The 14,685-nt window shown below is 36.2% G+C and overlaps 3 protein-coding genes across 5 annotated transcripts in view; 2 read left to right on the top strand and 1 right to left on the bottom strand.

The window, feature by feature from the left end:
* The window catches only part of enpp1 (ectonucleotide pyrophosphatase/phosphodiesterase 1), a 117,831-nt gene extending 115,586 nt beyond the window's left edge, over window positions 1-2,245 (top strand). Inside the window, exon 25 of one of the 2 annotated variants that reach the window (NM_001030168.2) lies at window positions 1,384-2,245. In NM_001030168.2, the coding sequence (NP_001025339.2) occupies window positions 1,384-1,536 (153 nt within the window). In that variant the 3' untranslated portion in view covers window positions 1,537-2,245. The remainder of the gene's footprint in view (window positions 1-1,383) is intronic. The other variant, XM_087297371.1, reaches the window with a different exon arrangement.
* The window catches only part of LOC137488715 (uncharacterized), a 731,364-nt gene that overhangs the window by 315,045 nt on the left and 401,634 nt on the right, over window positions 1-14,685 (bottom strand). The gene's annotated exons all lie outside the window — the stretch shown is intronic.
* Window positions 2,348-14,685, top strand: part of sytl3 (synaptotagmin-like 3) — a 46,263-nt gene continuing 33,925 nt past the window's right edge. Inside the window, exons 1-3 of one of the 2 annotated variants that reach the window (XM_087298060.1) lie at window positions 2,348-2,488; window positions 6,309-6,440; window positions 9,495-9,576. The gene's annotated coding sequence lies outside the window, so the exon portion shown is untranslated. The remainder of the gene's footprint in view (window positions 2,489-6,308; window positions 6,441-9,494; window positions 9,577-14,685) is intronic. The other variant, XM_087298059.1, reaches the window with a different exon arrangement.

Genomic DNA, 14,685 nt, shown 5'->3' on the forward strand with positions numbered 1-14,685 from the left:
AACAATTCCTGAAATTGGCATTTTTCACTGTCAGTACCATTTCTAAGCATAGATGAATGACCATGTACTGATTATTATGAATCCACACCATAAAAGTAATTGGATTAATGTCTCTTCCAAAAGAAGGCACTCACTGAGCAGTATAGAGTGCCATTCACTGGGGCGTTAGGACCCACACAAACCGCAAGTTGAGCACCCCCTGCTGGTCTCACTTGGTTGGGGTTGGATGTTCATCGGTAAGGTGTCTAAATAACACTGTTAAGAACTGGGTTAGTACTGTGTTTTTAGTAACTATACTATGAAGCAGGTTTCTGGCTGGCGCTGCAATCAGATACTGTACCAAAGTTGGCGACCCGGAGGTGTTACAGACGTACCAAAAAGCTGAGGACCAGGGGGTGGATTGGGCTGGGGGCGATTATGGGAATTTTCCCAAACAAATAAAATGGTAGGGTGGCATCTGAAATACAAGAGACTCTCGAGAAAAACGAGAGTGTTGGCTGGTATGTCTACAACCCACTCAAGTGGCTTAGGTAGTGCAGCTCATCCAGGATGTCACATCAATGCGAGCAGTGACAAGAAGGTTTGCTGTGTCTGATAGCATAGTGTTTAGAACATGGAGGCGCAACCAGAACACAGACCAGTACATCAGGAGACATTAAGAAGGCCGTAAAAGGGTGACAACCCAGAAGCAGGACCACTACTTCCACCTTTGTGCAAGGAGAAGCATTGCCAGAACCCTGCAAAACAACCAGCAGGTCACATGTCTATATGTTTGTTGTCAGCAATTACTATGTGAAGAACAAAATATTCATTCATTCCTTTTCTTTTCGGCTTAGTCCCTTTGTTAATCTGGGGTTGCCACAGCGGAATGAACCACCAACTTATTTAGCATATGTTTCATGCAGCATATGCATAACCAGCCGCAGTTCAACACTGGGAAGCACCCTTTTGCATTTACACACATGCACTACGGTCAATTTAGCTTACCCAATTGACCTATACCACATGTGTTTGGACTGTGGGGGAAACCGGAGCAACCAACCAGAGGAAACCCTTGCAAACACAGGGAGAACATGCAAACTAGCCGGGGCTGATCCAGCAACAATTCTAGAACAGAAATTGTTATTTTAATGGAGCAGTGTATTTTGTTAATTGTTTACTGGAGTAACTTAAACACAAGCTGCAAATGCTACGCCTTCTTCTGGAAAGGGACAAGGGCAGTACCTCATTTGCAAATAAATAGTCACACAAAAACTGTTTTCGCTTTCAGTTTGATATTTTCCTCAAGAATGAATCTGACGTTTCTCTCACATTTATTTATATTTTTCTTATTGTGCATTTATTTTTTACACTTCCATTTTGTTTTCTCATTTCTTTTTCCAGAATGGCACCGACTACTCATGGTTTCAGGACTGGGTTCAGCTTCACGTGGCGCGAATCAGAGACATTGAACTTTTGACAGGCTTGAGTTTTTACCATGACCGGATATCTGTAGCAGAAACGCTACAACTCAAGACCAGACTCAAAACCTTCTAGAAAGATTAGTGAACTCAGACCTCATTTCACTGCAGACCCATTCAGAAAAGCATCTTTCAACATCAGAAAGAAGCGGCACTTTTAGCATACTCTAAAACAAAGACACAAGTTCATTCAGAGACTCTTTGATCTGGGAGTATAAAAAATGGGAGTATAAAACTTCTCTTTAATAAAATCTTTATTCTCAGAGTGAATTTATTTATTACTTGGGAAGTACCGACTGGCACTGTGAGTCCCTAAAATTCTGTTTTTCAAAGAAAACTGTTTTCCAGCACACATATGTTAGCGATTTAACTGTGGTTGCATGTAATCCTTCATTGAGCATGTTCAAAAAAGAAAGTTTTAAGAGTTTTGTGCCACTTTTGCCACAGGAATCACTCTACATTTCAACATTTAGTGTGTGTCTGTGTGTTCTGTTCTATTTAAAATTAAATTTATTCCCTTCCTAGTAGTTTTAATGACGTATGTACAGCAGTGTTATCATGAAGTTTTTCTGCCCCTTCTGGTCAGATTGCAGAATTACATCAGATGAGAAAAAGCTACATTTATATATTTGTTTCATATTTTTTTTTTTACTCTCTCAGGTCAGTTTTGATAGACATTTGCATCCCCATTGTTTATTTCATTTGTATGTTACAGTTGTTATTCAAAATTTTTAGAGATAAAATAGGACATATAATGATTAAATGTTTCATATTTGTGATATGTATGCGTTGTGTTTATGCAGTTTGTTGTGTTCTGTGTCATCATCTGCTTTAAAAAGATTTGATCATTTGGCTCAGTGGGTAGCACTCTTACTTCACTCTTGCAGGTCGCTGGTTCAAGGCCCAGTTGGACCAGTTGGCATTCCTGTGTGGACATATGCCGGAATAGTTGGCAGTTCATTTCGATGTGGTGACCTCTGATTATCAGGGACTAAGCCAAAGGAATACATGAATTTGGCAAATTTTTAGTACGAATGATTTAAATTGATCAAGAGTGAGAGTAAAGAAATGTATTGAAAATGTTACTAAAGATTCGTGATGTTGGCTTGAGAAAGACAACATACACTACATTAGCTTCTTCTTCTTCTTCTTAGACTATTTTAAGAAAGCATCTCCTAGAGCGTTCATACTATAACCACCAAACTCACTCCAAACCTCCAATCTATTGGAATGAAGTTGCTGTATCTTTTCCAACTTATCCGATTTAAGGTTTTCAAAAAACAGAAACAGAAAATTCAGAAAAATCCCATTGACTTAACATTGGACCAAACTTTGTGACCTCATAACTTTATGCCAGACTGTCATACAGTCTTAAGTTTGAGCTTCTTTAACTCAGACTACCAATCTGCTAATCACTGATGACCTTTCAACTTAATAGCCACACCCTAGCAACCGCTTACGGCACCATAGCAACTGTCTCATAGACTTCCATGATAAAAACTGCCATGCTACATACGTGCTGATTTATACTAAAGTCATGCTAACAACATGCTAGTTTATACTAGAAACATGTCAGCAACAAGCTAACTTGTACAAGACTCATGCTACTAACATGCTTTCATACAAGAACCATGCTAATAATGTGATAATTTATGCTAGAAACATTCTAGCAATATGCTAATTCATATTAAAACCATGCTAATTTGTTAGCAACTTCCTAGCAACTACTAAGAACACCTTAGCAACAGCCTAGCAACACCTTAGCAACGTCTTAGCAACCACCCAGAATACCCTAGCAACCACCTAGCAACACCTTAGCATTGACCTAAAACACTTTAGTAACCACCTAGCAACAATTTAGGAGCCACTTAGCAACGCCTTAGCAACCACCTAGCAACACATTAGCAACTGCCTAGCAGCCACTCAGAACACTCTTGCAACTACCTACCGACACCTTAGCAATTGACCTTGAACACCTTAGCAACTGCCTGGCAACATCTAAGCAACCACCTAGCAATGCCTTAGCAACCACTCAGAACACTCTAGCAACACCTTAGCTACCACCTAGCAATGCCTTAGCAACTTCAGAGCAATGCCTTAGCAACCACTCAGAACACCCTAGCAACACCTTAGCTACCACCTAGTAATGCCTTAGCAACCACCTAGCTACACCTTAGCAACCACCTAGCAACATCTTAGCAATGACCTAGAACACCTTTGGAACTGCCTAGCAACAACTTAGCAACCACCTTATCAACACCTTTACAACCAGTCAGAACACCTTAGCAACACTTTAGTAACCGCCTATCAACCACTTAGAACATCCTAGCAACTGCCTTAGAAACCTTTCAGAACATGCTAGCAACATGCTAATTCATACAAGATCCATGCTAGTTTATGCTAGTAACATGCTAGCAACATGCTAATTCATACTAGAACCATGCTAATTCATTAACAACTTTAAATCAACTACCCAGAACACCCTAGCAACCACCTGACAACACCTTAGCAATGACTTAGAACACTTTAGCAACCACCTGCTTTAGCAACCACTCAGAACACCCTTGTAACCACCTAGCAACGCCTTGGCAACCACTCACAGCACCCTAGCAACCACCTAGCAAGCAACACCTTAGCAACCACTTAAAACAACCAAGCAACCTTAGCTACCACCTTCTAATGACTTAGCAACCACCTAACAACTGCTTAGCAACCCCCTATCAAAACCTTAGCAGTGACCTAGAACGTCTCAGTAACCGCCTATCAACAACTTATCAACCACCTAGCAACACCGTAGAAACCACCTTGCATGCCTTAGCAACCACCTAGCAACCACTCGGAACACTATAGCAACCACGTAGCATGCACAAAGTGAGCATGATGAACAGCTTTCTCAATATAAAGTGCTAATAGAGGATCAACCCCTCAACATGTCATTTCATGTTATAGAAATATAGGCTAAACATTGCAACGGCTTAGAAAGAAAACAGATTAAACAGAGATCTATTTGCCTCTAAAAAGACTACATTTCTACACTGACCAAGAGAAACTTAATTTGTTCCGTAGTAACTTATCACTTTTGTCTTTATATTTCAATATATAAACCAAAAACCAAACATTCTTGTAATAACCAATTTAACAGGATGATCTCTGTAGAGCAAAAGCACAAAAAAAGAGGAAACACAAGGCACTAATTTGTTCCGTAAGTGCTCTCGCTCAGCACAATGGAGATTTCTTCAGTTATATCGTTAAAGTTGATTTGGATGCGGTGACACTGTCAAATATTTCGCCAAACAGATCAGCCACTTTTGACGCTCTTAAAAAATCATGAAGTCCTCGTGCTGCAGGAATTATGAGGTTTCTGAAGGTGCAGCTGTCATGCAGTGGGGGGTTTGCATCTTTAATAAACTATGACAGTTTGCGTTCATTGAACAGTAAGAATGATTAATTAATCCATATGAAACAGTCCAAACGATCCGGGAAATGGGCCTGGGTACGGTTCCGATAGCATAGTGTGAGTAGGCCCTAAGATACCTCTGTAAAAAGCCTTATATATACAGTGTTGTGAAAAGTGTTTGGCCCCTTACTGATTTTGTCTTTTTTTGTCTCTCAGGTTTAACACATTTCTATGTTTTAAATCATCAAACTAATTTAAATATTAGTCAAAGATAACACATCATTTTGAAACTAAATGTAAAACTACATTCAATTCAATTAATCTTTATTTCTATAGCGCTTTTACAATGTAGATTGTGTCAAAGCAGCTTAACATAGACGTTCTAGTAAATTGAAACTGTGTTCAGTTCAGTGTGGTTTAATTTTCACTGCTTAAAGTCCAAACACTGAAGAGCAAATAAAACAATTTACAGCTCCACAAGTCCCAAACCATGAAAGCCAGTGAACAGTTTGGAGGAACAAACTTTACCAATTGACGAAAGTGAAAGAAAAAAAAACCTTGAGCGAAATATACATACTGTAGCCCTATGTGAAAAAGTGTTTGCCCCTAAACCCAATAAGTTAACTTATTGTGCTCACCATTAGCAGCAGCAACTTGCAATTAAATGTTTTTAACAATCTAAACAATTGCTTGTAATGAGTCTGTTACAGTGCTGTGGGTCAAATTTTAGCCCATTCATCTTTGCAGAGTTGTAATTCAGCCATATTGGAGGGTTTTCGAGCATGAACTGCCTTTTAAGGTCATGCCACAGCATCTCAATTGGATTTAGAATAGGACTTTGACTAGGCCATTCAACTTCATTATGTCTTTCTTCAGTTAGAAGTGGACTTGCTGGTGTGTTTTGGATTATTGTCCTGCTTCAGAACACATGTTCGCTTCAGTTTGAAATTTAAGAATTTTCCCCTAAATGTGTGATATATCACAGAAGAATTGTTTTAAATATAAGCTTCTATTTAAATAGCTATTAAAAAAAAATTATATATATATATATATATATATATATATATATATATATATATATATATATATATATATATATATATATATATATATATATATATATATATGCAATAATGACTGGAGTAATAATTTAATTTTAAACTGCATTGAACAATAAAGCAGTTTTTTAGCAAATGTTATTAATATTTAAAAATTTTAAAAAAAATTATATTTCGTAAATGACGCTTTGATGAACAGAATCATTTTCTTTAATAAAAAACATCTTGATATTCAATTTAGTAAAACTGATAAAACACTCTCATACATGCATGTCAAGGTAATCATAATCTGGATTATTGTATTGACTGAGCAGGTTTTTTGTTTTGTTTTGTTAACACCCTAGTTCATTTGTGGGCTTGTGCAGCACTGTTGTAATGGAAATGCTGATGTAGTGCAGGTTCTCACAGATTTATCATCGTCATCATCGTGTGAACAGGAAGGAAGTGGAGACGACGATCAGTGGTGTATCTTAAAATGCAGTTGAGATGTGCAGGACCCGACTAATACTTCACACTGACAGCAAGGTAAGCTCGCATTGCAATATTTCCTCTCCTCTTATCATTTTTGTTTATTATGGCACTGGGCAATGATTAGTCATGATAAATTACATCTATACTAAAAGGGTGTATCTAAATTATATACACATACTATATATATATATATATATATATATATATATATATATATATATATATATATATATATATATATATGTGTGTGTGTGTGTGTGTGTCTGTGTGTGTCTGTCTGACATATAGTATGACTTATGTTTATATATAAAATAATCTAATATATAAATTAGAGATAATGTGTATATATTATAAAAAAAAGTATTAGTGTAGTTAATTTTAGTTTTATCTATGTCATTTTATATAATATAGATATATATGTTGGATATATATTGTGTTTGATTTACTGTATGTATAGGTATAGGGCTGTTTAATTATTTGCATTTGTTATGTTCTGACACAAAAAGTCCACCAAATATTGCTTTCATAACATTTCTGAAGTTTGTTTTGATGTCGAACTGAACTAAACTGAGCCGATTTACTTCACTAGAACTTAATAAATTAATGTTAAACTGCATTAAAACAATCCACATTTTAACAAGTGCAATAAAAGTAATGATGAACTTAATTGAATTGTCAAAAATAATGAACATATTGTATAAACATTTGAATGAACATATTGAACATGAACATATTAAACATATTAATGAACATTTGAAAACATGACACGTATTCTATGAAAATCGTGTTTTAAATTGGGAAGACTTGTCATCAGTCATTTACACAATAAAATATGCCATTTTTCTCAAACATAAAAAATGTAAACCCTAAGAAACAACCACCAAACAAAGGTCGTTGAAGCAAAAAAAAAAAAAAAAATCCCATAATAGGGTAAAAACTGACCCTGCTTCATTATTTTTAGTATCAGTTCTAGTGAGTGTGATATTAAAAGTGAAGAACGGATGTACAGTATAGACCACCTGAAAGTATTGCAATAATGGGACTTTTTTGCATTTGAATGAAAAGGTAAAGTATCCCGTTCAGCTCAATCCACCCGTCTGCATCAGTGAAGCACAATCATGCCTCACAGAAATAACATAATATCAAACAAGCCTTTAGGGTATCTTTCTGGACTTATTAGATAAACATTTCCTGGAAGTGTGTCTTGCTTTTAAAAGCGAAAGCCCCTCTCAGTGAGCTGTGAAGGTCAGACTCTGTGGCTTCCCACAGAAACCCAGCATTTCATGAGGGCAGTTGATACGAGCACTTCACGTAAATGAGCAAAGTGTGACTGCAGACTCTTCCCACAGTCCCCTGAAAACCCACACAGCTGGTCAAAGTGAGTCAGTAGAGCTGTGGGGTTCTCGTCTCGCACATTGACATCATTTCAGGAATAAGCTTGCTGGATTGGTTTTGTTTCCTGCACTTGCATGTGATGAATGATTCTTGGCATAATTTGTAATTAGAGCAAGGGGAAAAAAGTGCTGTTGAATGTTGGCGGTGGGGGGATAACTTATGTAATCATGAGCATTCTTCCCCAGTCGATTAAGTACATTAAAGATGCAGTGTGTAGAATTGACACCTAGTGGTTGAATTAGGTGTTGCAGCCCACATTTTCATCCATTCAAACGCTTGCTGCCAGATTGAAGTATCAAACAGAACTTCAGAGAGCTTGCCTGAGCACACTGTAAGCTGCTAAGCTAGTGTTTACGTTTGTAATATTTGTATTATTTGCTAATGGATCCTTTTCACAAAACTGATGTGTTTAATGGACATCATAATCTTTAATCCTTCAAAGTTTTTAATATTTAGATTTATTAAAATATATATGTACATGTATATTGTATGTATTTATGTATGTATTACTGCAGTGTTTCTCAATCTCATTCCTGGAGGACCAGAAGCTCTGCACATTTTCCCTGTCTTCCCTGGGACGGAATGGGACTCCTTTTCAGCCTTGGAGTTTCAAGCCTTAGACCGGCCCACCTCAGTTCACAGCTGACTATATTAAAACAAAATTCATTTCCAATTCAGCTTCTAATGACACTATCACGTCTTTTTAAATGAAACAGCTGTTTTAAAATGTTTTTCATAAATATGAGAACATTAAGACTAGCTAAATTTCTAACAGTATTCTTTAAAACAACACAATATCCTTTCCTGCAATATCTGAATATATATTCTGTGCAAATTTCTTTATAGATATCCAGTCCTTTGTAACAGTGGTCACACACACACACAAAAAAATGTACACAAATATAAGTAACCCAAACAGTATTATATGTCTTTTAAAAAAAAATTACTCAGGTGAGGTTCGAACTCGGGTTGGCGTCGTCGTAACGCAACATGCTGACCACTGAACCTGATCGCTGTTATGCCAGCGTTACTTTCTATCGATGGCTTAAACTTTTTCTCCCCTTTTTAGATTTCTAATCGAGTTATGTCAGATTTATTAACGTAGTGAATCATCTGATTTTCATTGAGCAGGTGTAATCTTCATTAATATTAACGATTCAATTTCTTATATTCACTAAGGTGCCTCTGTTTGGGGTTAAATGACCATCAATAACCTGCAGGCTGCATTTTGCTCTCGGGGCTGCGAGAAAAAGAGGGGAGCTGTGGCAAAATAATAAATAAAAAAGTGAGGCTATGGTCAAATAAATAAATGAATGACTGCTGAGCGTGCAAGCAGATAGGGACACTGGCCCTCATGGCCAAAAAATGGACCAGCCCACAGGGAATTTTCCCGGTCCTCCTGATTAGCCAATTCGGGCCTGCAAACTCACCTGGTTCAGATCATCAGCTCATTAGCAGAGACTGAAAGACCCGTAATGGGTGTGACAGAAAAGGATACATCCAAAACATGCAGTGTTGGTGTTCCTCCAGGAACGTGGTTGAGAAACACTATATTACAGTATAAATCAATTTACCGCTTGTGTGAGGTTTTTGTAATGCAGAATGTATGATCAGGAAAGTAAAATTGGACAATGTTCTCTCTTTTGGCTGCTGTTTTCAGTTTGGAAAGGTAAACAAAAGGTCTATTAATAAACATCTTGTGTGGATTTTTAGAACTCTGAATCTATGTCTCAATTCGGCGGCTGCTGCTGTCCTCTGGATGTCAGATATCAGCAGACATACAACATCATAAGAGGTTAGTTTAGATTTAGGTCACCATATTGTCTAAGGACAACATTATTTTGACGTCCAATAATGACATGAAATTACGTTATTATTTTGTTGAATTTAGGTTGTTTTGGAAAGTGACCAAAATGCAACGTTGAGCCAACATCTTAAAGAGCCCCTATTAGGGTTTTTAAAAATGACCATTCATGCAGTGTGCAACACAGCTATAAGTAAAAGAAAAAAAGCACGACATGACGTTAATGTTATTTTCAAGTTTTAGCTCAATGTAAGAGTCATTTTGATGTTTTGCTTCACGCTGTTTAAATAGTAAATGCATTTGCGTTCATATGTGCGCCCATAGGCATTCTGGTCTAAAAAACAGGTTTGTTAGGGGGCATAACTGGCATGTTGTTTTGAGGAACTAAAATAGACTGGACAATAGACCAGCTGAAAGCAGGTCTAAAGTCCAGTGCAGAGCGCGTTAGTTTTGCGCCTCCCTTACACATTGCTTAATACACACAGGATGTACAGCAATACACAAATATCTTTACATATTTTAGGATGATCATTTTCTAAATAAATATAAAAACCACTGCTTTCATGCCTTTATCTCGGGGGGCTTTATCAGTGTATTCATGACAATTTGCTTTTGTATAAAGTTATTATTAGTAGTTGTATTATTTATTATATGCATATTTATATTTGTTTTTTACAAACAAGCTTAGGTTTGACCACATGTCAGGTTTTGGACCATGGGCCATAGCATGTGTATTTGGATATAATATTTTTACCACACTTCATTATTACTGTTCATTTATTTGTACTAAATTAGAACTGATTTTAGAAATAGTTTTAGAAATAGTTTTGAAAAAAATCTTGGCGCTTAAACAATATTAATTATGTAGGCTAATGGATGTTTGTGCATATAACAAGTTTCCTTAACCACAAAAGTGAGTGAAAGTGAAAGTAAAGAATGAGGAGGCTCATTTTCTCATTCTCAATCGTAGATGCTTCGTTTAACTGTTTTCTTTAAATTGCATCTAAAACCATGTTAAAAACGTGACACATGCCATTTTGTTTATAGATTTATAAAGTGCTTATGAGTTCTGGCATTTGTCATTGATAAGGCCACCATTAGCTGTTCATACACACATGCTGAAGTCAAGCTTTAAAATAGTTCAGCTTTTGCCACTTTGTGTTTTGATACTGAATGTGTGTCATGGTTAAGAATAGAGAATATGCTGGTGTTTAACCCCATTGCTTTAATGCACTCCTGCATTGGGCTCACACGTATAGTATACTCTGCATTCTTACTACTTCAATAATGTTGATAAGCCATGGTGGGCGATTCTCTGTCTCATACTGAATGCAGTCAACCAATCGCAATAGACTGGGTCATCAGACCAATCAGCACAGATTAACATGATGCTAAGGAAGGGTTTGGGAACAAATGAATCGCTAAACGATTCATATAGGAATCGGTGGGATAATTAGGTAAAAATATATGCATATTATAAGACCATGAAAGTCTTTTTTGACCTTACATGCATATCAGCTCGTTGTTGGAGAGTTCCAAAACCAAAATATTACCTTTTTAAATGCATTTTAGGTTCTCTTTAAGCCAACTGTCTTAAAGTACTGACGTCAAATACTGATATTTATTCGTCAAGTATGGCAACCAAGATCTAACATCAGATAGACGTGAAATGTCAACTGACATTTGGTTGTTTTTTGCTTGTGTTGGACAGTAATCAAAATGCAGTGTCTGTCCGATGTTGGGTTCTGACTTCAATCGATTTTCTTTTCCAATCAAAGTGCAACATTCCAGGACGTTGGGGTACAATGTCAATTGATGTCATGTTGACATCCTGTGCCTGCTGGGTATAATTTTCAGCTGCTCACGCAAATATTGAGGCAGCTATTAGACTGAAATGAAATACGCCATGTTTTCCATCAAACCAACTGGAGATGCTGAAATATAATTGGGTAAAGTGGGCAGAGTTTCACTAACTAAAACAATGACAGATATTTTAACATGGAAGTGCGCACAATCAAAGGGGAATAACTGATGTTAGCATTTTATTTCAGGTAAACAATTATGTTTTGTATTTTTACATGTTTTGCTTTCGAAGAGTCAAAAACATACATATACTGTAGCGTTTTTATCCCTTGTTTACTGTTTAAATTGACTACCCTTTCGTTATGTTGGTGGCTGTTTTTGCCACATTGACTTCCATTATAATGGCATTTTTTGATTGCAACCAAATAATCATGTATTCCAAATTGTTGGTGTTTTCCTCCTGTTGGTATGAGGTAAAACTTTTCATTTTCATTGTCGATCATCAGTTGGCATCATTGACCCTTTAGATATGGGTTTTATATGGAATTCTGTGTAGTAAAAGTGTAGCAAAGATCAGCAACAATTAAGAATGCATGCTTATCTGGTGTCATGGCTTTGCAGTCAAAAATGTAATTATAATGGAAGTCAATTAAGTAAAAACTGCCACGAACATCATGAATGGGCAGTCAACTTAAAAGAGTTATATAAAAAGTGGTAGTAGTAAACAAAAACAAAACAAAAATAGACAAAAATAGACAAAGCAAGACAAAACAAAATTAGACAATAAGCTAGACAAGCAAAACTAAACTAGACAAAATAAAACTATACAAAACTAAATTAAACAAAACTAGACAAAAGTAGACAAAATTAAATTAAATAAAAACAAAACTAGTCTATAGCAGACAAAACCAGATAAAACAACACTAGACAAAACAACACTAGACAAAATTAGACAAAACCAAACTAGACAAACAAAACTAGAAAAAAAAACAAAACAAAAATAAACAAAACTAAATGAGACAAAACTAAACAAAACAAAATTAGAGAAAAGTAGACAAAAAACAGACAAAACAAAACAAATCTGACAAAACCAAACTAGATAAAAAAAAAGAAAAAAAATTAGGCAAAAAATAGACGACAAAACAGTACTAGACAAAATAAGACAAATTAAACTAGACAAAAACCTAATAAAACTAAACAAACTAAAGTAGACAAAACCAGACAAATCAAACTAGACAACATTGTTTCCTAAAATATGTCAAAATAAGATTTGTCACCAAAAATCATTGCATCTGCTAAAACACAGATACATTTGAGGCCACATTAGGACGCAAAATCACTCCAGAGTGCATGAAAATACATTTTGCAACAATTGGTAACTCTTTCTTTTAAGGTGTCCTTATTTCAGATGTTCCTTACCTACAACAGTTACAATTAACTTGGTCACAACTAAGAAAAAAAGGTTGCAGCTCTTTGGGAAGGTAGATCACAAGAAACAGGGCTGAATCCCCCGGGCCTACAGCATAACACTGCTGTCTCCTGCTGGTAATGGCCTTTTCTAATGTTCCTGTGAACAACGCACTACTGTCACGGTGAACAAAGCTCAGCAGTGTTCGCTCCAGCATCAGTGGATAAAACAGTGCTTCACTTTGTTTGGCCATTGGTGCACCACTATTGATAGGTAACAGAACAACACACAAAACTGAAAGTTCTACACAATTTGTCCTTTATATTGCTCTGATAAAACGGAAGCTTTTTCCATACTCACACCAAATGCTCTAGAGGCTAAAAGCTGGTCTTTGGGTGGTACAGTATATAACTGAATACTGCTTTGTGAACTGAGCATGTGGTACCAGTTAGTGGGGCACATTGTGATTTTTTTAAAGGGACAGTTCCCCCAAATAAGAAAATGCATTCATTGTCTGCTCACTCTCAAGTGGTTCTAAACTATTACAAAGTCTTTTCTTCTGTTGAACACAAAACAAGATATTCTAAAGAATTTTGACTTCAATGGTCAGAACAAGTAATATTTTAATATCAATGGCCAAAGTTTTTCTGTATATGCTTCGTTCTTCATTTTTTTCTTGCCTATTTTTTATCTAGTGTTCAACAGAAGAAAAAAAAAACTAACAGGTTTGGAAAAAGCTGAGGATTGAGTAAATAATAATCAAATTGTAAACTGTACCCTTAAGTCAGTTGCATCTTTTGGTGTATAATGTGTAATAAGAAATATCAGTTTACATTTACAACAACATCGTCTAAAAACTACCTGCATATCCACAAACGCAATCTCAAGGCAATTTGTAATTTTTTGATTTAGTGGCTAATTGGTATTAATTTCATTTCATTTCTCTTCAGCTTAGTCCCTTTAATCATCAGGGGTTGTCACAGCAAAATGAACCGCCAACTTATCCAGCTTATGTTTCACACAGCGAATGCCCTTCCAGCTGCAAGCCGGTAGTGGGAAATCATATCATATTTGTACAATCTCAGTTTAACATTTTAGTATGATTTGCCCATTCCCAATCAACTCCTTTTAACAATAATTTTCATGAGAATGAATTCATACAAATAGCCGTTATTTTACTAACAATCCTGTCCACAAAATAGTTACGTTTACTTGTGATAGTGAGTTGCTTAATAAGGATCCGCTTGGAAAAAAGGTAAAGGAAAACACCAATACTTATATTTACTAATACTTATTTAAACTTATTATGATAATAGTTCAATATCATAATTTGGCTTGATTCGGTATATGATATATTGCAATTCCGAAGTTAACCAGTTGGCAGGGGTGCCTCACAATCTGCTGCTGAAACCAATAAGCATTACAAACGAACGAAGCGATGGATCATCAGACAGACGAAATTCAAAATCAATGCATCTAGAACTATTGAATAAGGACAATACTAGAAGTGAAACTGCCATTCCCCTTCGGATGGGGAACTCCAATGCTATGCTCACCTTTGTGAGTCTTGTGGGCACTCCAGCTGATAAAACTATAACAGACTAAAAAATTTAAAGTTTTTATTTTCTAGGCAGATATGGCTATGAACTGTACTTTCTATCCAACGTAATAATCAAGGAACTTTGCTGCCAAACCATTGTTGCTGCAGGCGCAATGATCGTCCTTAGCATTGTTGACTAAAGTTACCTTGCTGCGGACAATTTCAATATCATTGTGCCTGCTGCAGTCATACTTTTATTTTTTTAGCAAGATGCTAATGGTCTTATTCGATTCAGTGATCTATGCTAAGCTAAAAGAGTTCCCATTAGACCCAGAGATTGTATGAATTG

The sequence above is a fragment of the Danio rerio genome, chromosome 20, assembly GCF_052040795.2.
Source record: "Danio rerio strain M-AB ecotype USA chromosome 20, GRCz13ab, whole genome shotgun sequence".
Taxonomy (NCBI): Eukaryota; Metazoa; Chordata; class Actinopteri; order Cypriniformes; family Danionidae; genus Danio; species Danio rerio.